This window comes from Gorilla gorilla, chromosome 18 (assembly GCF_029281585.2).
Source record: "Gorilla gorilla gorilla isolate KB3781 chromosome 18, NHGRI_mGorGor1-v2.1_pri, whole genome shotgun sequence".
Classification (NCBI taxonomy): domain Eukaryota; kingdom Metazoa; phylum Chordata; class Mammalia; order Primates; family Hominidae; genus Gorilla; species Gorilla gorilla.
Window position 1 is genome coordinate 16,016,959 of NC_073242.2, and position 25,087 is coordinate 16,042,045.

At 48.0% G+C, this 25,087-nt stretch overlaps 1 protein-coding gene across 9 annotated transcripts in view; it reads left to right on the plus strand.

Annotated features, from left to right (window-relative positions):
• The window catches only part of LOC101130854 (multidrug resistance-associated protein 1), a 190,068-nt gene that overhangs the window by 105,985 nt on the left and 58,996 nt on the right, over positions 1 to 25,087 (plus strand). For all 9 annotated transcript variants that reach the window (XM_055365324.2, XM_063699510.1, XM_055365320.2 and 6 more), the window contains 4 exons: positions 10,662 to 10,808; positions 14,139 to 14,226; positions 18,846 to 18,921; positions 21,841 to 21,967. In XM_055365324.2, coding sequence (XP_055221299.2) covers positions 10,662 to 10,808; positions 14,139 to 14,226; positions 18,846 to 18,921; positions 21,841 to 21,967 — 438 coding nt within the window. The remainder of the gene's footprint in view (positions 1 to 10,661; positions 10,809 to 14,138; positions 14,227 to 18,845; positions 18,922 to 21,840; positions 21,968 to 25,087) is intronic.

A 25,087-nucleotide genomic window follows, 5' to 3' on the forward strand; every position in this document is an offset into this window, starting at 1 on the left:
AAAGATATAAAATGAAAAGTATATTGTCCTCTCTTCCATCAGTTCCTCTCTTCCAAAGTGACAGTTTCGTGTGTGCTTTTAGAGAAAAATGGACAAGCATATAGGTATTTAAAAATACTTTGACAGATTTAAATGGAATGATACTGTACGTAGTGTTCTCTTTTCTTTGGTTATCAATATATAGTCTTGGTTCATTCATTCTGGTCTACTTCATTTTAGTTTTTTTGGGGGTTTTGTTTTGTTTTGAAATGGGGTCTCGCTCTGTCCCCCAGGCTGGAGTACTGTGGTGCGATCATAGCTCACTGCAGCCTTGAACTCCTGGGCCCAAGCAATCCTCCTGCTTTAGTTTCCTAAGTAGCTGGGACTCCAGGTGCACTGCTACCACTCCCAGCTTGTTTCATTTGCATTCATGACGGATGCTTGTCTGACGTGTGGATGCGCCCTGCTGGAATTACCCTTTCTCCCATTCCTTGCAAAAACAGGTTGTTCCCTATTTTTTTGCTATTATGATCCATGCTACACTGAAAGTTCTGGTACCTGTCCTGGGGTATGGTAATGGGTCTATCCCTTCCTAGCTGGCTTTGAAAAGTTTAAAGACAACAGTGCAACTTACCATCTTGCAAAGTTGGCCGCAAATCAGGAGAGCATACAGAGATGGACTTTGGAAATTCCCTTTTTAAGCACAGTTAAAAACAGTTAATGGTGAAGGATGACTTCAGATCATGCCCCATGTTTGTTTTTTCTTTCTGTCTTTTTATTAACTGTCATTCTTTTTGTAATGTTGTGCTCATTACAACTATTCCTTCTTGGTCAGGTTGGCAAATTATATGTTTTTCTGGCAAGTTTCTGTGAAGCAGAGTTAAACATGTTTATGAATATGAACTTTTCTGTTAAACTACCGCCTGCTTCATCTTAGCTGAGTTTCAGGTGGAATGTCTAAGGAAGCTCCAGCCGTTTCAGCATTTGCTAAAGCGTGTTCATGCTGCCACTGAATTTTCTTAGTCTTGCCTTACATCTCTCAGGGTCTGGAACTGCAGGAGAGATGGTGTTCGAATTCAAGCCTGCATCAGAATCACCTGGAGAGCTTGTTATTATATTTTATTATTTATTTATTTATTGAGATGAAGTCCCAGTCTGTCACCCAGGCTGGATTGCTGTGGCACGATCTTGGCTCACTGCAATCTCTGCCTCCCGGGTTCAAGCGATTCTTCCACCTCAGCCTCCGAGTAGCTGGGATTACAGGCGTGCAGCAACCATGCTCAGCTAATTTTTAAAATATCTTTAGTAGAGATGGTGTTTCACCATGTTGGCCAGGCTGGTCTCGAACTCCTGACCTCAGGCGATCCGCCCGCCTTGGCCTCTCAAAGTGCTGGGATTACAGGCATGAACCACAGTGCTGGCTGCTAGCTTGTTACTATAAAACTCAGCTTTCGGGGCCCCACCCAAATTTTCAGTTTTAGTAGGTCTGGTTGGGGCCTGAGTATTTGCTTTCCTAACATATCTCTAGGTGCTGCTGCTTCTGGTTCAGGTCGACATGTAGAGACACTGGAGTGGATCCTCACTACCTAAAGTATGGTCCATGGACCAGCAGCCGTGGCATCACCTGGTGCTTGTTAACGGTGCAGAATTTCAGGCCTCAGCCCAGATCCACTGAAACGGAATCTGACTTGTAACTAGTCCTCTAGGTGGTGTGTATGCACATTAAATTTCGAGAGAGACTGGCAGAAAGTAGGAGTAAGGAAACTTTTTCTGTAAATACTTTCGGAATTCCGGGCCATACAGTCTCTGTCACAAATACCAGTCTCTTCCAGCGTAGTGCAAAAACAGCCTTAGATAATATGGAAATCGATGGGTGTGGCTGTGTTCCTATAAAAAAGTATTTAGAGACACCAAAATTTGAATTTTATAGAATTTGCATGTGTCATGTAATATTCTTTTGATTTTTTTAACTTTTAAAAAATATGAAATCTGGCTGGGTGCAGGGGCTCATGCCTGTAATCTCAGCACTTTGGGAGGCCGAGGCGGGCGGGTTGCTTGAGGCTAGCAGATTGAGACCAGCCTAGCCAACGTGGTGAAACCCCGTCTATACTAAAAATACAAAAATTAGCTGGAAGTGGTGGTGCGCACCTGTGGTCATAGCTACTCGGGAGGCTGAGGCAGGAGGATCGCTTCAACCCAGGAGGCAGAAGTTGCAGCGAGCCAAGATCATGCCACACACTCCTGGCTGGGCAACAGAGTGAGACCCTTTCCTGCTGCTGCCCCCCACCCCCTCCCAGCCCCCCACAAAAAAAAATTAGCCAGGTGTGGTGGAGCATGCTGGTCATCCAAGCTTTTTGGGAGGCTGAGGTACGGGAATCGTTTGAACCCGGGAGGCGGAGATCGCAGTGAGCTGAGGTCACGCCACTGCACTCTAAGCCTGGGCAACAGAACAAGACTCTGTCTCAAAAAAAATTTAAAAAATGAAATCAATGCTGAGCTCATGGGCCGTATGTAAACAGGTGTGGGCCAAATGTGGACCTGAGCCATCCTTGGCCAGCCCCTGGCTTAGAAGACTGGAATGTTCTTCTGAGAATCAGGACACCTGCCACATTCTACTGCCAGCTCACAGTGTGACCCCAAAGCTGGTCATCTCACCTCGCTGGCTCTAGATTTTGTCACATGGAAAATGAAGGGGTTAGATTCCAAGCATGTCAAATACTGGGCCCTGTCCTCCTTCCTCATGCCCACAGCAGACACCCACAGTCACTCATGGGGTTCTTTCCCACTGAGTTATGTTCAAGCAGCCCTCCAGGTGACTGGTGCCAGTGGCCTAGAGTTGAGCAAGAAATGACATCTTGTTGCCCTTCTGTAACTCCATGTTCCCTAAGATCACTTCCAGCTCCAATGCCCCTGCATTCTGCCTTGTACATTGCATTCTTCTTATACTCCAGTACCTTGACTTTACCAGGGTGCATTGATGAACTCTCTCTTTTTTTGTTTTTTTGGGACCGAGTCTCGCTCTGTCACCCAGGCTGAAGTGCAGTGGTGCCATCTCAGCTCACTGCAACCTTCATCTCCCAGTTCAAGCAATTCTCCTGCCTCAGCCCCCCGACTAGCTGGGATTACAAACATGCACCACCATGCCTTGTTAATTTTAATATTTGTAGTAGAGATGGGTTTCTGTCATGTTCGCCAGGCTGGTCTCGAACTCCTGACCTCAAGTGATCTACCTGCCTTGGCCTCCCAACGTGCTGGGATTACAGGCGTGAGCCACCGCGCCTAGACTCTCCTTTTTTTTGAGAAGGAATCTTGCTCTCTCGCCAGGCTGGAGTGCATTGGCACGATCTCAGCTCACTGCAGTCTCCACCTCTTGGGTTCAAGCGATTCTCCTGCCTCAGCCTCCTGAGTAGCTGGGATTACAGGCACCTACTACCATGCCCAGCTAAGTTTTGTATTTTTAGTAGAGACGGGGTTTCACCAGGGTTCAAGCAGTTCTCCTGCCTCAGCGTCTGAGTAGCTGGGATTAGAGGCGCATGCCACCATGCCAAGCCAATTTTTTGTATTTTTAGTAGAGACGGGGTTTAGCCATGTTGGCCAGGCTGGTCTCAAACTCCTGGCCTCTAGTGGTCCACCCACCTCGGCCTCCTAAAGTGCTGGGATTACAGGTGTGAGCCGCCATGCCTGGTGGGTCTTACTTTATAAAGTAGGAAGTAATGTATTTGCATATGGTGAAACATAATTAAAGCTGCACCAGATGGTATTCATACAGCCGGACTTCTCCGCATGTGGCCACCTCAGCCTGCTGACATTCGCCAACAGGTCATCCTTTGTCCCTGTGTTGTAGGGCCTGGACTGCACATTGCAGGATGTTTCCCAGCATCTGTGGCCTCTACCTGCCAGATGCTAAGTCGTACCTCTCCCTCTTCTTCCCAGTGGTGACAATAGAAAATGGCTCCAGGCATTGCGAAGTGTCCCCTTGGGGGACAGAATTCTGCCAGTTGAGAACCACAGTCCATAGTGAAAGGCCCAAGCCCTTCCTCCTAACACCAGTCACCTTGCTTCCCTCTCTCCGTGTTTCTTGTGTTTTTCCAGAGTCCACGTCTGTATCACTGTAATGGTGGATACATGTCATACATGTAGTTATGGTTACTTGATTCTGTTTACTTTACTTTTATACAAGTGATAGTAAGAGTCATACATAAATCCATACAAAACGGCTTTTTTTTTCTTTTTTTCTTTTTTTTTTTTTTTTAAGATGGGGTCTCACACTGCCGCCCAAGCTGGAGTGCAGTGACATGATCTTGGCTCACTGCAACCTCTGCCTCCCAGGCTCAAGTGATCCTCCAACCTCAGCCTCCCAGGCAGCTGGGGCTACAAGCATGCACCACCATGCCCAGCTAATTTCTGTAATTTTTGCAGAGACAGAGTCTCACTTTGTTGCCCAGGATGTTTTCAAACTCCTGAGCTCGAGCAATCCGCCTGCCTCTGTCTCCCAAAGTGCTGGGATTGTAGGTATGAGCCACTGCACCTGGCCTCGATGGCATTTTGAAAGGTCTTGTCTTAGAGGAAAAGATACAAGCCAGAGGGCGCTGGTGATGAGGTTTGGTCTGTGCCTTGTGTCCCGCTTAGGAGGGGATGGGCAGCGTGTTCTCACAGCTTTTTGCTCTGCACATTGGATTCGTTGGCAAAACCCACAGTTTCCAGGCTGTCACCAAACTTTGCTTATCACTTCCTGCCCTGTTCCCCATTAGAAAACCACAGCAGAAGATGCTTAAGAGCAGGACTGGCTTTTCTTCTCTTTTTTCTTTCTTTCTTTCTTTTTTAAAGAGACAGGGTCTTGTTTTGCTGCCCAGGCTGGAGTACAGTGGCGTGATCACGGCTCACTGCAACCTCCAACTCCTGAGCTAAAGCGATCCTCCTGCCTCAGCCTCTGGAGTAGCTGGGATTACAGATGTGAAATACTGAACCCGGCTACCGGCTTTACTTAACCTTTTCTTGACCTTTCTTGCCATTTAGTTTCCCGGAGTTTCCAGAGACAGAGTTTGTTGAGCTGTTTGGCAAGAAACAGATGGGCCTGGGTGTCAGCTGGGGAGACCTTGTCCTGGCCGAGGCATCGAAGCCTCTGACTACATTAGGATAAAATACGTGGCCTTCAGTTCCCCTGGAAGGTGCCTGGGTGTTTTTTCCACTGGTGTGCATTCCTGTGCTTCAAAGACGGTGAGGTGTTTACCCAGCGGGAGGTGTGATGGAACACAGAGGCCGGGGAAGGCCAGGGATGCCATCCAGGGACTGATGGGACTGTTTTTCTGGAATGGCAAACCTGGCATGTACCACGTCCACCTAATGCACTTTCCTGAAATAGCATCGCCAGGCAGCCGTCAATATTTAACATTTTCTGTCTTGGATGATTTGTGAGCTTCTTGCCTTCTGTTTACCCCGAATCTCCATTTGTTAGAATAATTCATCATTCTCTATGGTAATGATCTGTCCTGTAGTTCTCTGCTGATCATATCCTAGGGTCCATGGAGCCACGGCCACGACCATGTCATTTTATTTATTTATATATTTATACATTTCTGTATTTTTGAGACGGAGTCTCATTCTGCCGCCCAGGCTGGAGTGCAGTGGCACAATCTCAGCTCAGTGCAACCTCCACCTCCCGGGTTCAGCTGATTCTCCTGCCTCAGCCTCCCGAAAAGCTGGGATTGCAGGTGTGCGCCACCACACCCGGCGAATTTTTTGTCTTTTTAGTAGAGATGGGGTTTCACCATGTTGGCCAGGCTGGTCTCAAACTCCTGACCTCAAGTGATCCGCCCACCTCGGCCTCCCAAAGTGCTGGGATTGCAGGTGTGAGCTACCACGCCCAGTCAGACCTTGTCATTTTGTGCTTGTACCAGCAAAGCATAGGGACCTTGGCAAATAGTTCATGCTCTGTAAGTGTATGTAGGTAAATGAATAAATACATGAATGACTGAGAGGTTGAAATAAATCATATTAATTAGGAACTGTCTTGCAAATAACAGAAACCTAGCTTAAATCAACTAGAGTAAGAGAAGAGGGGGATTTTTGAGTCACAAAACTAAAAAGTCTAGAAAAAGACTTTTAAGCATGAATGGGGTTCCAGGCATGGCTGGATCTAGGAGTTCCCAAGATAATGTTGGGAATAACAACGTCTCTGACTCTCAACTCTGCTTTCTTGATGGTGGTTTCTTTATTAGCTGGCAGTTTCCTGATCATCCTGTCACCTCAGCAACCCCTGTGAACAGAGAATCTTACTCTTTTCCCCTAATATTTCCTGCAAAGCTATGAGATTGAGTCTCATTGGTTGTGGTCGATCACACGCTTCTTCCTGAGCCAGTCACTGATGCCAGGGAGATAGGATGCTTGGGTCAGCCAGGGCTAGGTCATGTCTTTCAGGACTTGGGGCCAAGGTAGCGGGTGCGGGGGAGGAGGTTCATCTGTGGCTGAAGCTCATAGGTTGACACTGGGAGAAGTTCAGTTCCCCCAGAGAAAATTGCATGTTGCCATAAACAGAGTGATAGATGCCAGGTAGGCAGGAAGAGCAGATAACTGCACACAGGGCATCAGGATTTTTAGGGGGTGGGCTGGAGTATAGGGGTTCCGTTCATTGGTTTTCCACATTTCTCAGAAAAGGCACCTAGGGGACAGGTGCTCCTCACTGTGTATGAAGGACTTTTGCACCCTTGACCCTCGCCTGTTACAAGGTGAACTCCAGTCTCCTGCTGCCTGGAGCCCCAGTCATTGTGCCCGTCCTACCAGCCTCTTCGGATTTCCAAACACTGCCTGTAGGGAACCTGTTAAAGCCTGTGCTTCCACTAGATGGTGCGTCTCAGGGTTGCCAAGCCCGCCTCAGTCCCCAGCGCATGATGGTTGCTCAGTTAATAACCGAGGGGTGGATGGCTAGATGACCTCCTCCTTCTGGAGAAGCCAGGACCATGGACCTGAAAGGGGCCGCATGATGTTGTCCTGTCTCCTCTCTGTGTGTGCCCTGTGCTGCCAGCAGCCAGCATCGATTGGTACTTGGCTCACCAAGGGGGCTGGTACGTTTTGGTGGTGAGATGCCTGAGGCCTGGTTTGCTTCACTGCTGAAGAGACACCTGTGATGTGCTCTTCTGCCCTCAGGCAAATTCACCTACCCTGTCCCCACCCATTTATCCACTCCCACCCATCCATCATCTACCCAGCAGACATTCACTGAGCACCATGATCTGGGCTCTGTCCTAGGCTCTGACAATACAGCAGTGAATACTACAGGTAATAATCTCCAGTCATGGAACATTCATTTTTCACGGAGAGAAACAGACAAGGAAAAATAGGCACAATAAATAAATCCTAGTGCTAGAGAAAGCTATCCTAAGTGCAATAGAAAGAAAAGAGTCAGATCTTTGTAATAAGGGCGGCTTGCAGTTTTAAGTAGGGTGGTCCAAGCTCACTGAGAAGGTGACGCTTGAGGAAAGACTTGATGGAGGTAAAGAGGCCAACCAGGGAGTAGCAAGAGCATGTGCAAAGGCCCTGGGGCATTACTGTGCCCGTTCATAGGTGGGATAACCATGGAGGCTGAAACAGTGGGAGTGAGGGGAGAGTGACAGATGAGGCCAAATAATGAGGTACAGGGAAGGGACTTTACAAATCAGCTGGGCCTTGGGATCTGAGTCAGCACTTTGACTTCTACACTGAAAAATAGGTTGACTTTGGAGAGGTACTTTTAAAAAAATTACTTGTTTAGAGATGGGGGCCTCACACTGTTACCCAGGCTGGTGCGGGGGTACAGTCATAGCTCACTGCAGCCTCGACCTCCAGGGCTCAAATGATTCTCCTGCCTCAGCCTCCCTAGTAGCTAGGACTACAGGTGCATGCCACTATGCTTGACTTTATTTATTAATATTATTGTTTTGAGACGGAGTCTTGCTCTGTTGCACACGCTGGAGTGCAATGGTGCAATCTTGGCTCACTGCAACCTCCACCTCCCGGGTTAAAGTGATTCTCCTACTTCAGCCTCCCTAGTAGCTGGGACTACAGGCACGTGCCACCACACCTGGCTAATTTTTGTATTTTTAGTAGAGACAGGGTTTTGCCCTGTCAGACAGGCTGGTCTTGAACTCCTGACTTCAGGTGATCCACCTGCCTTGGCCTCCCAACATGCTGGGATTACAGGCATGAGCCATTGAGCCCAGCCACCTGGCTTATTTTTTAAAAAATTTTGTAGAGACACAGACTTGCTTTTTTGCCCTGGCTCGGCTTGAACTTCTGGCCTCAAGTGATCCTCCCTCCTCGGCCTTGCAAAGCATTTGGATTACAGGCATGGGCTACCACGCCGATCGAAATTTATTTTTTTAATGGAGGTATAATTCACCATTTAAAAGTGTGCAATTCATTGGTTTTTTTGTGTGATATGTGGTGGTGTGATGCTCACCCAGTGGGTTTTTGTGTAGGTGGTGTGAAGGTCACCCAGTGGGCTTTTGTGTAGGTGGTGTGATGCTCACCCAGTGGGTTTTTTGTATAAATGATAATGACAGTCACCACTAATTCCAGGACATTTTCATTACCCCAAAAGGAAGCCCTGTACCTGTTACCAGTTGCTCCCCGAATCTTCCATTCCATCCCAGGCAACCAGTAATCTGCTTTCTGTCTGTCTCTGTTTATCTACTGTGGACATTTCATATAAATGGAATCAAACAACAGATGGCCTTTTCTGACTGTTTCTTTTTTTTTGAGACAAAGTTTCTCCCTTGTTGCCCATCTGAAGCGCAATGGCATGACCTTGCCTCACTACAACGTTTGCCTCCTAGGTTCAAGCGATTCTCCTGCCTCAGCCTACTGAGTAGCTGGGATTACAGGCATGCACCACCACTCCTGGCTAATTGTGTATTTTTAGTAGAGACGGAGTTTTTCCATGTTGGTCAGGCTGGTCTGGAACTCCCGACCTCAGGTGATCTGCCCGCCTCAGCCTCCCAAAGTGCTGGGATTTCAGGTGTGAGCCACCTCGCCTGGCCATCTGACTGGTTTCTTAGCGTGATGTTTTCAAGGTTTATCCATGTTTTAGCATGTATAAGAATTTCACTCCTTTTTATGGTTGAGAAGTCTATCATGTAGATACATGTAGACCCTTTTGAATAAAGAATATCTCTGTAAAGTAAAGGCTCACACCTGTAATCCCAGCATTTTGGGAGGCCGAGGCAGACGGATCACTTGAGGCCAGGAGCTCAAGACCAGTCTGACCAACATGGTGAAACCCCATCTCTACTAAGAAAAATACAAAAAGATTAGCTGGGCATGGTGGTGGGCGCCTATAATCCCAGCTACTTGGAGACTGAGGCATGAGAATCGTTTGACCCTGGGAGGCAGAGGTTGCGGTGAACTGCGATCGCACCACTGCACTCCATTTTGTGCAAAAGAATGAGACTGTGTCTCAAAAAAAAAAGTATCTTTAGGTAAGATGCCAGTGTTGCATTACCGCTTAGAAGATGGGAGCCAGGATGGGTGCAGTGGCTCATACCTGTAATCCCAGCACTTTAGGTGGCCGAGGCAGGCAGATGGCCTGAGCCCAGGTGTTTGAGAACAGCCTAGGAAGCATAGGGAGACCCTGTCTCTACAAAAATAAAAAAATTAGCCGGGCATGGTGGTATGCGCCTGTAGTCCTAGCTGCTCGGGAGGCTGAGGTGGGAGGAGTGCTTGGGCCCAGGAGGTCGAGGCTGTGGTGAGCCATGATTGCACCACTGCACCCAGGGATCATGTGTCCCTGTCGTTTTGAGCACCTTGCCTCCCTCTTGACATCGGAGCCTGGAAAATTTCTGTGCCATGGCTCAGCGTCATCTGTCTTGTTAATGTCAGAGCCAGAACACGAACCAGCTCTGGCTTCCCATGGGACCGGGCTCTCGCTTGTGTGACCACGTTAATAGATTCCTTGGAAGAATGATCTAAGGAATTTGGACCAAATCTTCTAAGAAGAAATAAAAACAGCTGCCATCTGTTGAGTTTTACTGTGCTTGGGCCCTGTGCAAATAAGCACCCTACATAAGTGCCAAGAGGCCTTAAAAGCCTATCATGACTTCCATTTTATAGATGAGAAAATAGGGGCTCGCCTGGAGAGGTGAAATAACTCAACCAGGGTCCCACAGCGGAAATATGGCAAAGTGTATGGTTTTTATTTTTAAGCTGTATGACCTTCCAGGAAGTGACAATGAAATGGCAGTGCTGAGACCCTGAAAATACATGGGCCAATGGCCAGATGGCAGGGCTATTTGGGTAGAGTGGGAGAGGCAGCTCCCTTGAATGGTGAGAGGGAGGAGTCAGGTGGCCCCCTGGATGGAAGATGGTTTCAGGCAGAGGAAATGGCAGGGGTAAAGGCCTGGCTTGGGGATTGTGCTTGGTGCTTTTGAGGAATACTAAGAATGTCCGTCTAGGACATCGCTGAGAAAGTTGATGGGAGAGGCCGGCTCTTTGGGCTCCTGGTCGCTGATTTATCCAGTTCATTCCCGGAGTGTTTAGTGAGCACCGGCTATGTGCCAGATACTGCCCCAGGTTTTTCCATGAGCTCCAGCAGCTGGTCAGTTGTGGCCACCTGGGGAGGGCCCGAGCGCATCTCCAGGGCCTGTCACTGCTCCTAGGGTGATGACTGTCACTCAGGGCACAGCAGTCAGCACTGGGTGTTCTGCTTGCAGGTGGCCCTGTGCACGTTTGCCGTCTACGTGACCATTGACGAGAACAACATCCTGGATGCCCAGACAGCCTTCGTGTCTTTGGCCTTGTTCAACATCCTCCGTTTTCCCCTGAACATTCTTCCCATGGTCATCAGCAGCATCGTGCAGGTACGGGGGAAGCTGGGGTGACTTCCGAGACGGGGCCTTGGGGTTCTAGGCCACAAAAGCATGGAAGTGCCCCCAAGCGCAGCCTCTAGATCACACTCCCGGTCGGGCTCCATGAGGCCCGGACAAAGGCTGCCATGCTTTTGTCTGGTCTTGCCTGAAAGAAAGAAAATGCGTTTGACTTCTTGACAGAGAACTCGCACTTGAGTATATGAATCAAGTTTAATGCAGCAGGGCTTTCCCACGCTCTGGAAGAATCTTTCCGAAATACTCTGTTCTCTTCAGCCTATTCCTCCGCCATTCCTATCCTTTTTTTCAAAAATGTAGCTGTTGTCTGACTTGATTGATTTTACAACCCACTGATAGGTCTTGACCACCCATGCTTTGAGAAACCCCAACTTTACAGCCGGGCGCGGTGGCTCCTACCTGTAATCCCACCACTTTGGGAGGCTGAGGCGGTTAGATCACCTGAGGTCAAGAGTTCGAGACCAGCCTGGCCAACATAGTGCAACCTCATCTCTACTAAAAATACAAAAATTAGCCAGGTGTGGTGGCGGGTCCCTGTAATCCCAGCTACTCGGAAGGCTGAGGCAGGAGAATTGCTTTAGCCCAGGAGGAAGAGGTTGCAGTGAGCCAAGATTGTGCCATTGCATTCCAGTCTGGGTGACACAGCAAAAACTCCGTCTCAAAATTAAAAAAAAAAAAAAAAAGAAAAACCCCAACCTTACGGCCGGGCATGATGGCACATGCCTGTAATCCCAGCACTTTGGGAGGCCAAGGCAGGTGGATCTCTTAAGCCTAGGAGTTTGAGACTAGCCTGGGCAATATGGTAAAACCCTGTATGTAAAAAAAAAAAAAAAAAAAAAAAAAATATATATATATATATATATATATGTATTTGAAAATTAGCCAGGCATGGTGGTGTGCCCCTGTATTCCCAGCTACTCAGAAGGCTGGGGTGGGAGGATCAGCTGAGCTTGGGAAGTTGAGGCTGCAGTGAGTCATAGTCACACCACTACACTCCAGCCTGGGTGAAGGGAGTAAGACCCTGTTTTTTTGTTTTCTGTTTTTATTTTTTAAAAACAATGTAGACCCTGTAGAATCTCTAAAATTCCTGCCATTGACTGTGTAAGGAGGGGTGGCTTTCTGTTTTGTCACGCTTGGGCACTACTGGAAGCTCCTGTCACTTTTCTGCACTATTTTCACATTTTTTTCCGAGCATTGCGAACATCCCTTTCGAAAACTCCATTTTAACTACATAGGCAAATCAACCTTAAAATTTGGTAGTACAACGCTGATTGCAGGCTTTGTCCAAAAGAAAAAAATCCATTTTATTATGAAAAATGTCAAGTGTACACAGAAGTAGAATAGCTTAAATCTTGTAAGCTGGCATTAAAAAAAAAAAAAAGAAGAAAAAGAAAAAAAAAAAGCCAGGCATGATGGCTCACACCTGCATTCCCAGCACTTTGGGTGACCAAGGCGGGCAGATCAGCTGAGGTCAGGAGTTCGAGACCAGCTTGGCCAACATGGGGAAACCCTGTCTCTACTAAAAATACAAAAATTAGCCAGATGTGTTGGTGGGTGCCTGTAATCCCAGCTAATCTGGAGGCTGAGACACGAGAATCGCTTGAACCCGGGAGGTGGAGGTTGCCAAGGTTGCAGTGAGCCGAGATTGCGCCACTGCACCCCAGCCTGGGCGACTGAGTGAGACTCAGTCTCCAAGAAAGGAAATAATACAACATGAACCCCGTGTACACATCACTCAGATTCAACATCGGCATTTTTTAGCTGGGCGCAGTGGCTCACGCCTGTAATCCCAGCACTGTGGGAGGCTGAGGTGGTAGGATTGCTTCAGCCCAGGAGTTCAAAATCAGCCTGGGCAATGAGACCCCTACTCTACAAAAAATAACAAAATGGGTGTGGGGTGCACGCCTGCAGTGACTACATGGGAGGCTGAGGCAGAAGGATCGCTTGAGCCTAGGAGTTTGAGGCTGCAGTGAGTTATGTTTGCACCACTGCACTCCAGCCTGGGCAACAGAGCAAGACTCTCTCAAATAAAGAAACCAAGGCTGGGCACAGTGGCTCATGCCTGTAATCCCAGCACTTTGGGAGGTCAAGGTGGGCGGATCACGAGGTCAGGAGATCGAGACCATCCTGGCTAACACGGTGAAACCCTGTCTCTGCTGTAAATACAAAAAAATTAGCCAGGTGTGGTGGCAGGCGCCTGTAATCCCAGCTACTCGGGAGGCTGAGGCAGGAGAATGTTGTGAACCCGGGAGGTGGAGCTTCCAGTGAGCTGCGATTGCGCCACTGCACTCCAGCCTGGGTGACTGAGCGAGACTCCGTCTCAAAAACAAACAAAAAAACCCAAAACATTTTGCCACAGTTGATTTATCTCATTCTTTTTCAGTATCCCTCCCTTGTCCCTCTTTCCCTTCATTTGTTTTTGATGCTAAACTCTGCTATCTATCCCTTCATTCTTTCCTTTATTTGCCGAATAATTTTAAAGCAAATCTCAGACCCCTTACATTCTACCCACAAATATTTCAGCATGCATTTCTTCCTACATAATGTAATACCATCATCATGTCTAAGCAAACTAACAATAAGTTTTTACAATAATACTCAGCCCATATCCAAGTTTTCTGGAGTATCTCAGAAATGCCTGTCCCATTGGGCTGTTTGAATTGGCTCTGTTGCATTTGTTGTTATGTTTCCAGAGTCCCTTTTCCACCAGGCCTCTGCCCTTTTCTTCTTTTATTTTTATTTATTTATTTTTTGAAACAGAGCCTCACTCTGTCGCCCAGGCTGGAGTGCAGTGACATGATCTTGGCTCACTGCGACCTCTGCCTTCCCAGGTTCAAGTGATTCTTCTGCCTCAGCCTCCCGAGTAGCTGGGATTGCAGGTGCGTGCCACCACACCAGGCTAATTTTATGTATTTTTTTTTTTTTTTTTTTAGCTGAGGCGGGGTTTCACCGTGTTGGCCAGGCTGGTCTCAAACTCCTGACCTCAAGTGATCTGCCTGCCTCGGCCTCCCAAAGTGCTGAGATTACAGGTTTGAGCTACCACGCCCAGCCATTCGCCCATTTTTTCTGAAATACCTTTTGTGGGCTTTTAAAACAAAGCAGAACCAAAACCTGTTTCTTTTTTTGTTTTGTTTTGTTTTGTTTAATTCTAAAGTATACACTGGTTCTAAGAAATGTGGGACCTTCAGAAATAAGGGAGGGTGTGTGCCCCTCCACACCCGGGGAAACCCTTGAAAGTTAACCTTGGTTGGTTTTGCAAAAATGCTTTTTAAAAATAACTCTCCCCTGCCATTGCTCTCTGTATAGGCGAGTGTCTCCCTGAAACGCCTGAGGATCTTTCTCTCCCATGAGGAGCTGGAACCTGACAGCATCGAGCGACGGCCTGTCAAAGACGGTATGTGTGTGTTCGGTCCTGGCTTCTGGAAGTGGCCGCCTTCCCATCTCCCACTGGGTCCTCCCTACTTGCATTTCTTTCCCTTGGCTGCCCTCAGGTTTGACTCTGCCCAGCCGCTTGTCTGTGAGACCCCGTGGGACAAGGGTTCTGCAGAGCCTGCAGAAGGGAAGGGAAGCCTGGCCTCCTGGGCTTCTGTCCTGTCTCACACTTCCCAGGAGGGTGAACTTGCACTTGCATTTTTGTTTTCTTGTTGAGGGGCAGCAGCTGCTTGAGGCTTCCCCCTGGGAGTCACTTTCCAAGGCTTTGACCTTGATTCTATTCTGGGCTAAATGAGAACTCTGGAGGCTGGCCAGCCTTCATCACCCACAAGCTGTGTAGACTTAGGTCTGAGCCTCAGTTTTATCTAGATCAGGGAAGCAAAAGTACCTTTCTTTGGCTGAGTGTTACTTGGATTTTTTTTTTTTTTTTTTGAGACAGGGTCTCATTCCATTTCCCAGGCTGGAGTGCAGTGGCGCAGTCATAGCTGTCACTGCAGCCTTGATTTCACGGGCTCAGGTGATCCTCTGACCTTAGCCTCCCAAGTAGCTGGAACTACAGGCACACACAGCACCATACTTGGATAATATTTTGGTATGTTTTGTAGAGACAGGGTTTCACCATGTTGTCCAGGCCGGTCTCAAACTCCTCAGCTCAAGCAATCCACCTGCCTCAAGCCTCCCAAAGTGCTGGGCTTATAGGCATGAGCCACTTCTTCTGGCCTTTTTTTTTTTTTTTTTTCAATATTAAATTTTTTTATTTGGAGAGACAAGGTCTTGCTTTGTTCCTCAAGTTGGTCTTGAACTCCTGGGCTCAAGGATCCCTCTGCCTCAGCCTCCCAAAGTGCTGGGATGACAGATGTGAGCCACTGCACCTGGCCATGCATTTTTATTGGCAGGTTTGTTTGTTTTGTAGCTTGTTAATTTATCGTTTCCCAGCCCATCCCCCTGAGCCAGGGATGTTGTTTGTAACCATCTCTCTAGGCACTTAATAATAAATATTAGGCCGGGCACAGTGGCTCACGCCTGTAATCCCAGCACTTTGGGGAGCTGAGGCAGGTGGATCACTTGAGGTCAGGAGTTCGAGATCAGCCTGGCCAACATGGTGAAACCCCGTCTCTACTGAAAATACAAAAATTAGCTGGACATGGTGTTGGGCACCTGTAATCCCAACTACTCAGGAGGCTGAGGCAGGAGAATCACTTGAACCCAGGAGGTGGAGGTTGCAGTGAGCCAAGATTGCACCACTGCACTCCAGCCAGGGCAAAGAGTGAGACTTCATCTCAAAAAAAAAAATAATAATAATAATAATAATAATAATAAAAAATATTAAAGGCAGTAAGTGCAGTGACACGTTCACTTATAAAGCCTCTGTCATGCACATTCCGTTCCAAGGATGTCAATGTCCCAACTTGTCCATTACTCACCATGGTACCCCTGAAGGAGGGTGATGGAAGCCCCCATTTTCCAGATGAAGAAACTGGTCTCTGAAACTTGCCGGAGATTGCACAGCTGATGAAAAGAAGAACCAGCATTCACACCCACAGCCCATCGGTAGAGTCCATAGGGTGTTGCCTCACTGAGATTTACTGAGCACCTACTATGTGCCAAGCATTATGAGAAGTGCTCTGTGTGCACTGCCTCATAGACACCCCACCACAGCCCTCTGAAGTTGATTGCATGATTGTCAGCTGTATTTTACAGATGAAAAAGTGAGGCACAGGCTGGGTGCAGTGGCTCGTACCTATAATCCTAGTACTTTGGGAGGCCAAGGCTGGAGGATTGCTTGAGGCCAGGAGTTTGAGATCACGTTGGGTAATGTAGTGAGACCTCGTCTCTACAAAAATTAAAAAATTCACCGGGCATCGTGGTGCACCTGTAGTCCTAGTTACTTGAATGGCTGAGGCAGGAGGATTGGCTGAGCCCGGGAGTTCAAGGCTATAGTGAGTTATGATCATGCCACTGTACTCCAGCCTGGGTGTCAGAGTGAGACCCTGTCTCAAAAAACAAACAAACGAAGGCACAGAGAAGTTAACTAACTTGCCTGTGGCTACCCAGGTACGAAGTGGTAGCCCCAGGATTCAAACCCGTACAGTCTGGCTCCAGAGTCCAAAGTCAGAAGATTAAATGTGTGTAAACGTCGGTTATACCGCGTGAGCTGTGTCTGGCACCTCGCACACGCTCAGGTATCTTTAGTGGCACCTAAACGTTTGACACGTTTGACACGGCACCTGGTGCATAGAAGATGATAAACAGATCCTGGGAGTTGTCACGTCTCTGGTCTGAGCGAGATGGTCTCAGCATCTTCAGCTCAGCCCCCTGGTGTGGGGTTTTTTATCCTGGGTGCTACTGACATCTGGAGACACATTATTCTTTGTGGTTGGGGACTGTCCTGTGCACTGTGGGATGTTGAGCAGCAACTCTGGACTCTACCCATTAGATACAGTAGTGTCCACCCCAATTTTGGCAACCAAAAATGGCTCCAGACATTGCCAGATGTGCCTTGAGGGACACAGTTGCCTCCATTTGAGAACCGTGGCCCAAGTGGATGCTGGACTCTTCCTCCCAACACCCCTGGGCTGTGGTCATCTGGTTTCTGCTGTCCCAGTGTCCCACATCCCCTCACATCATAAGGCAACGATTCCATCTACTCTGGGGTCAAATTTCTCTGCTAAACACAGGCTGAAATTTGAGGTGGCCAGTGGTGGGCGGGGGGTGGTTTCTTGCTACTGAAGTTGTTCACAGCTCAAGGCAAGCATCAGGAAACCCCTAGGCCCCCGGGTGCCGCCCGCACCCCAGCCCCTCCTTCCTGCCCGAATAGTGGCCTCCTAGGTGGTTGGACTTCCTGGAATGTTTAGCACGCTCTAGCCAGTGGGGGCCCCCTTGGCTGCTCCCAGCTCCCAAGCTAACCGTTCTCTGCAACCTCTCTCTCTCCAGTGGCTTTTCTTAAATTCCTTAAATAGCAACTCCCAGTTTCCTCATTCCCCGTCCACTCTTTTAGAAGAGCTGAGGGAGAAAGTTAATCTAGGTTAACCAGCACCTTTCTCTCTCTGTAGGTTTTTTGTTTTTTTGGTGCATGGAGGAAGTTATTTCTTCATTTGACAACTTAAACAAAAAATACTCCTGTATTATCTCCAGATGGTCTTAAGGTGGCTCATAATTCAGAGAGCTGCTTTTCTGTTTTTTCTTTTTCTTTTTCTTTCTTTCTTTTTTTTTTTTTTTGAGACAGAGTTTCACTCTGTTGCCCAGGCTGGAGTGCAATGGCACGATCTTGGCTCTCTGCGACCTCTGCCTTGGTTTCAAGCGATTCTCCTGTCTCAGACTCCCGAGTAGCTGGGACTACAGGCATGCGCTACCACACCTGGCTAATGTTTGTATTTTTAGTAGAGATGGGGTTTCACCACATTGGCCAGGCTGGTCTCGAACTCCTGACATCAGGTGATCTGCCCGCCTCGGTCTCCCAAAGTGTTGGGATTACAGGCATGAGCCCCTGTGACTGGCCTGCTTTTGTTTTAAGTGAGAGACATGAAGTAAAAGGAAAATAACAGGAAGAAGAGTAAAAGAAGACAGAGGTGCTAGGAGCTTTAGAAGTGTAGAGCTGGCCGGGCATGGTGTCTCATGCCTGTAATCCCAGCACTTTGGAAGGCCGAGGAAAGCAGATCACTTGAGGCCAAGAGTTCGAGACCAGGCTGAGCAACATGTCAAGACCCCATCTCTACAAAAAATACAAAAAAAAATTAGCTGGGTGTGATGTTGCACATCCTGTAGTCCCAGTTGCTCAGGAGGCTGAAGTGGGAGAATCGCCTGCGCCTGGGAGATGGAGGTTGCAGTGAGCAGAGATCGCACCACTGCACTCCAGCCTGGATGCAGAAGCCAGATCCTGTCTCAGAAGAAGACAGAAACATGGAATCAGTTAACATGTGTCTTGTCTCCAACACTCTCCCCTTCCCTGTGCCCTCATACCACACTTCCTGTTCCGTATCCTCTTTTTTTGAGTTTATCGTGATGGATGTTTTAGAAAGATCCACCTGCTGTGATGTGCTGTGTCGTAGGGTGGTGTGGCTGGGGGAGGAAGACAGATAGAGGACATGGGGAGAAGGGTGAACGACCTCCCTTTGAACCTCAAGGAGGGCCCAGCGGTCTGATGCTGGCCACCCCAGTGGAGAGAGGTTTGCTTGTGGACGCCAGCTGTTTCCCACTGACCTTGGCCACTGCTCGGCCCTCCCAGCTGGAGCTGCCCCGAACCTGCCTCAGAAGGGCCAGGGCATCAAGAGCGTTGAGTAATTCTCATGCGGCCCCCGCCTCTGCAGTGATCTCCCGAGATGATCGTCCAGATGGCGCAACCCCATCTTACAAGGACAAAGCTTCTTGCAGTTTCCTTCTGCTTTCTGGGTCTGGGGCTGCCTCCAAAACTGCCGGTTGAGTTTCTTCTTTCAGAACCCGTGGCTGATGTCACCAGATAATAATGCCTAGCGCCATTCGTGCCAAGCGTCTGGGGTTGAACCACTCAAGCAGAGAAAGAGAGCGTTCGTTGATGTGGAGTCCCACAGCTCAGCCTGTGCCTGACATGTCTCTGCTTTGTAGGTGGGGGCACGAACAGCATCACCGTGAGGAATGCCACATTCACCTGGGCCAGGAGCGACCCTCCCACACTGAATGGGTAAGCCGGGACGTGGACACACGTGATGGCGTGGAGAGAGCCACAGGGCTTTTGTCAAACGTGGATTCGAATTCCCACCGTGCTCCCTCTCTGTGACCTTGAACAACTCACTTTGCCTTTCTAAGACTTAGCTTACCCATCTGGACAATGGGTGCAGATACACCTGCTTAGGCTGTCGTGAGAAGCAGACACAGATGCCTAGCACAGAGGGTTCCCTGTGATTGTAAGTTACAGCAGCCTTGGACAGCTAGACTTAGACAATACAGGAGATTCTTGGCTCGCATAACTGGGAGGTTCTACTTTCAGGTGCGGTGTGATCCAGGGACTCTGCCATCGGAACTTTCTTCATATTTTCTTTGTTTCACTTTCTCCTGGTCTGCTTTATCCTCACGCATCCTCTCCACTTGTGATGGTAAATGGTCCCAACAGCTCCCACTGTGTATCGCACTGTTAGGAGAACTGCCTGCTTCTTGCTGACCCAGACTGGGTCCTGTGCCCTCTGTGAGGCAATCGCTATGCCTTCAGACACTGAGTATGCTGACTGGCCAGTCTCAGTCAGAGGCTGTGATGCTGCCGAACTCCAGTGCCCCTCAGCTGCCCAGCTCACCCTTTCTTGCCAGCTTTCTATCTGGCACCCCACACCCTACAGTCCTTACCTTTCCAAAGCACATGAAGTCTAGGAAATTGACCTTATCTCCAGGCAACTTGTCAAGCACCTCTCATTTTTTTCTGACCAGAGGCCTTGATCAACAGCTTTTTAGGCCCCCTTAAGGAATCCGCAAAACACAGGGGTGATGGGACCCTTTTAGAGGTTTAGCTCATGCCTGAGTAGCCAAATCACTGCTGTAGTTTATCATGAAGGAGAGAAACTCTCCAGAGAAAAGAATCTGTAGAAAGCCTGCCTTGAAAATTCATGGGGGTACTGCATGCTTAGGAAGTTCTTCCTTATGTCTAACTTAAATCCTGCCTGCTTCAGTTGTAGCTGTTCTGTCTTGTTGAGCTGCACAACTAATCTGTATCTGTGTCCCTTTCCTGACCCAGTGGTTTTCCTGTTCAGTTACCTTCCCCCCATGAGCCCCCAGAACCTTTCTCTAACCCTTTTCTCTCATCAGCCTGTAAGAATATTTCAGTCTCATGTGGACAGTGGCAGGTACTGTCTCACTGGGCTTCCTGCCCACGCAGGCCCCATAATCCTTTCCCCTCCCAGCACAGGAACAAAAAGCCTGATGAGTGTCACCACGCAGCAGTGTCATAAGAATGAAACAATCAGTGACAGCAACGACTATCAGCATTTCCACTAATACTCTGAAATCAGAAAGGTGGCAGTTAAAAAGCACAGAATCCCAGCACTTTGGGAGGCCAAGGTGGGCACATCACCTGAAGTCCGAAGTCTGAGACCAGCCTGGCCAACATGGTGAAACCCTGTCACTACTAAAAATAAAAAAATTAGCTGGGCATGGTGGTGCATGCCTGTAATCCCAGCACTGTGGGAGGCTGAGGCGGGCAGATCACTGGAGGTCAGCAGTTCGAGACCAGCCTGGCCAATGTGGGGAAACCCCATCTGTACTAAAACTACAAAAATTAGCTGGATGTGGTGGCGCTCGCCTGTAATCCCAGCTACTTGGGAGGCTGAGGCACAAGAATCATTTGAACCTGGGAGGCACAGGTTTCAGTGAGCCAAGATTGAGCCACTGTACTCCAGCCTGGGCCTTGAGACTCTTGTCTCAAAAATAAATAAATACTTAAGTAACTAAACACAGATAAATAAAATATAAAAGCACATTCCATGTAAGTGAGTCCAGCAAAGGTTTGGATGTGCCCTCCCTTCCCTGGGAGGATGGAAACCCTGCTCTGGAGGTGCCGTTGGCAGTGGGAGTGGCCTGGGGTTGACCTGCCCCATTGACAGCCGTTCTTGCTGGGAGAATGCTGAGCTTATTTTATTTTGCTTTCTGCTGTTCGTTAAAGGATGATTTCAATAGAGACATCTTCCTGAAATTCAACTCAGATTTATTCATACGCGTTTCCCTTTTCAACCCTTTGGTGGCTCCCGGCTGGCAGAGTTCAGGTGTCATAGCACAGCATCCTTCCAGGGCATATTTCAAGGTGCTCCCAGGTCTGGCCACTACCTACCTCAGTGCCATCGCATCCCTGGTTACACCCTGTGCCTTCACCCCTTTACACCTTTCTCCGGCTCTCCCCATGTTTCTGTGTGTGGGACACGCCTGCTTTTCTGTCAGAGTTTTTTGGTTTATTTATTTTCTGAGACAGAGTCTCACGCTCTTGCCCAGACCGGAGTTCAGTGGCACGATCTCAGCTCACTGTAACCTCCGCCTCTTGGGTTCAAGTGATTCTTGTGCCCCAGCCTCCTGAGTAGCTGGGACCACAGGCCCTGCCACCGCGCCTGGCTAATTTTTATATTTTCAGTAGAAACGGGGTTTCACCATGTTGGCCAGGCTGGTCTCGAGCTCCTGACCTCGTGATCCACCTGCGTTGGCCTCCCAGAGTGCTGGGATTACCAGCACTGGCATGAGCTACCGTGCCCGGCCCCAGTTTGTCTTGAGGTGTCCTCTCCTTTCAGACCTTGCATCATGCCCCCAGTAAAGTTCCTGCCTCTCTGAGGGGCAAAAACTGTTCCAGAAGCGCACTGTGACAGGATCCCTCAGGTTACTCCCTGCCTCTCTTCTCTAAGGGACACCTGTCACCTGCCTGCCACCTGGAGGCCCCCTGAGACAGGTCACTGAACTGAACTCAGCAGTAGAAATGGAAGGAATGTTGAGGCCTTCAGTGTTTAGTACAGTCTTGCTTTCTGTCTCTCTTTCTCTTTCTCTACTTGGGGTAAATTGAGGCTCGGTGGCCATGGGCATTAGCCTGGCAGGCCTCATTCGGCATGGCTGAGCCAGGTGTGTTGTGTCGTTTCAGCATCACCTTCTCCATCCCCGAAGGTGCTTTGGTGGCCGTGGTGGGCCAGGTGGGCTGCGGAAAGTCGTCCCTGCTCTCAGCCCTCTTGGCTGAGATGGACAAAGTGGAGGGGCACGTGGCTATCAAGGTAGGATGAGGACCAGCGGGGAGGGGCAGTGGGGAAGCTGGTGGTCTGAGGAAAAGCTCAGAAATGCTGGTGTTTCTTTTGACTGTCCCTGTGCCAGAAGCGAAAGCAGCAACGTCTCTTTTCCTCCTCCTCCTGTATCTTTCCACTGTCTCTTTCTCTCTCGTTCTTTCTGTTCTGTTCCGTGCTGTCCTAGAAGGCAGGATTTTGGTATCATTTATTTCCATCTGTCTCCCAGCACTTAACATAGTGCCCAGTATATAGTAGGCACTTAATAAATATTTATTTTGTTATCTCCTTATTAAGCTGTTATTTTATTATTATTATCATTATTATTGTTGTTTTTTTTTTTTTTTTTGAGACAGGGTCAGGCTCTGTCCCGCAGGCTGGAGTGAAGTGGTGTGATCTCGGCTCACTGCAGCCTCTGCCTCCTGGGTCCAGGTGATTCTCCCTCAGCCTCCCGAATAGCTAGGATTACAGGCATGCACCACCATGCCCAGCTAATTTTTATATTTTTTTAGTAGAGACGGTGTTTTACCATGTTGGCCAGGCTGGTCTCAAACTCCTGACCTCAAGTGATCTGCACACCTCTGTCTCCCAAAGTGCTGGGATTACAGGTGTGAGTCACCGCATTTGGCCACTTAATAAATACTTAGTAGACACATGAAGACTCCCTGGTACGCAGCCTGTGTCTCCTTCCCTTGCGTCTCTGCCTGTCACTGAGTGTCTCTTGGTCTGTTTGGGTCTTTTTGGATTGTTCTTTATCTTTATGGATCTCTGAGTATCTATTCTTATAAATGTAACAAAACAAAAATGTTTATGCGCTTGAAATGTTTTCTTAGAAAATTTTTTAAAGGGAACAGTTTAAATTTTTAGTGTTGAATTCTTAATATGGAGCTAAAAGAAGACTGCAGTTTTACTGCTTTTAAATACACAGTGTACTTTGAAGTAAGTTGAAATTCCCCAGGAGTGAGCTTAAGAGGCTCCTTTACAAATAATCCCCACTGGAAATCAACAGCCTTTGTTTGCATTTAGTTCACTCCCCATGAAGGCCTTTTCCTAGTGTAACAATACGTCCCTGGAAGTTTTGCTACCAGCATTTCCAGGAGTGTGGTCTGCAGCCAGCTCATCTTGCAGGACATTTGGGCGATAAAGAACCCCAGGCTCAAACAAGCTTGGGAAATAATGCATACTCCAGCCCCCTCCCTCTTGGAGACTTACAGTAAACATTAGCAAATTAAAGGCTTTGACAAAGTCCTGCAAGGAGAAAAAATCTATTAACTGTTTAACCTTATGTGTCCCAGGTGTACTTGTCCGCACCTCTTTAGTGTCTGTGCAACTGCACATTTGTCTCTTGGAATCTGCCTTTGGGAATGTCAAGTTTATGACGTTGTTTGTTGTTGTGGGTTTTTTTTGAGACAGAGTTTTTTTTGTTGCCCAGGCTGGAGTGCAGTCGTGTGATCTTGACTCACTGCAACCTCTGCCTCCTGGGTTCAACCGATTCTCCTGTCTTAGCCTCTTGAGTAGCTGGGATTATAGGCACCCACCATTACTGCACCCGGCTAATTTTTGTATTTTCAGTAAAGACGGGATTTTACCATGTTGACCTGGGTAGTCTAGAACTCCTAACCTCAGGTGATCTCCCCATCTCGGCTTCCCAAAGTGCTGGGATTACAGGCGTGAGCCACCGCTCCTGGCCTAGTTTATGACATTGTTTTTATTTCAGAGCAAAACCCTTTCTTTGATTATACAATGCCTTTAGAAAGTATACATTGTGGTTGGGTCCAAATTAATGACCTTTAACTGTTGTTTTAAGAAATGTTTTATCATTACTTTCAAGTTCCAGCCATAAAATAAGATGAATGAACCATGAGAGTTAGATTAATGGAAGAAAATTCCAAATCCGGATGGGATCCACATTGCTTTCTGTTTCCTTAACCCCAGCTTTCTGCTATCCTGGCACTATTAGCATTTCAGGCCAGATGATTATTTATTATTGGTTGTTTTGCCTAGGTAAGGGGAGTGCTAGAAATGTATATAAAATATTTATCTTTTCCCAAATGTTTTAGTCGGTGTGGTTTGTGTATATTATGTCTGAATTTTCTGTGGGTTCTATGGTAAGGCACCACTGTTGACATTTTGGCTTTTTAAAAGTTAGGATATTCAAGTCAGCAGGTTAATTATTTGAGAATTTAGAGTAAGAATGAGGGTACCTGGGACCTGCTGTCAGCTTTGCCCTCTCTAGAATTCCCTTATTCAAGAACCTTCTGGCTGGGCGCGGTGGCTCACATCTGTAATCCCAGCACTTGGGAGGCTGAGGCAGGTTGATCACCTGAGGTCAGGAGTTTGAGACCAGCCTGACCAGCATAGCGAAACCCCGTCTCTACTAAAAATACAAAAATCAGTGGGCCTGGTGGTGTGCGCCTTTAGTCCCAGCTACTCAGGAGGCTGAGGAAGGAGAATCCCTTGAGCCCGGAGGCAGAGATTGCAGTGAGCTGAGATCTTGCCACGGTATTCCAGCCTGAGCGACAGCAAGGCTTTGTGTCAAAAAAATAATCTTCAGGGGTTCCCCTTGCCCTTCTGATAAAGCCCATGCTCCTCACCACGTATAGGCCCCCTTGCTGTCCCTAGTGTGTTTTCTGCCAGTCGTTCCCTCACAGGATTGATCGATGTTTCTGTCACACTGGCCTTTCCGTTCCTTGAATGTGCCAAGTACTTTTCACTTCCAGGCCTTCGCATGTGCTGTTCCCTCGGACTTGAATGCTCTTCCCTCTTCTCATGAAACTGACTCATTCTTCACTTTTTGGTTCTTGTCTAAACATATGTTTGAGCTGAGCATGATGGCTCATGCCTATAATCCCAGCACTTCAGGAGGCCAAGGCAGGAGGATTTGCTTGAGGCCAGGAGTTTGAGACCAGGCTTAGCAACATGGCAAGATTTTGTTTCTACAAACATAATAAATATATAGAAAATTAACTACCTCAGCATTTTCATTAGCAAAATACACAAAACAAATATCCTTACTCTAGCCTTTATTCTCATGCTGTTTGTGATATCTGACATATGGAAATAAAAATAAGCCTTTGAAATGGATGCTTTGATGTAGGAGTCTTTGCTTCAATT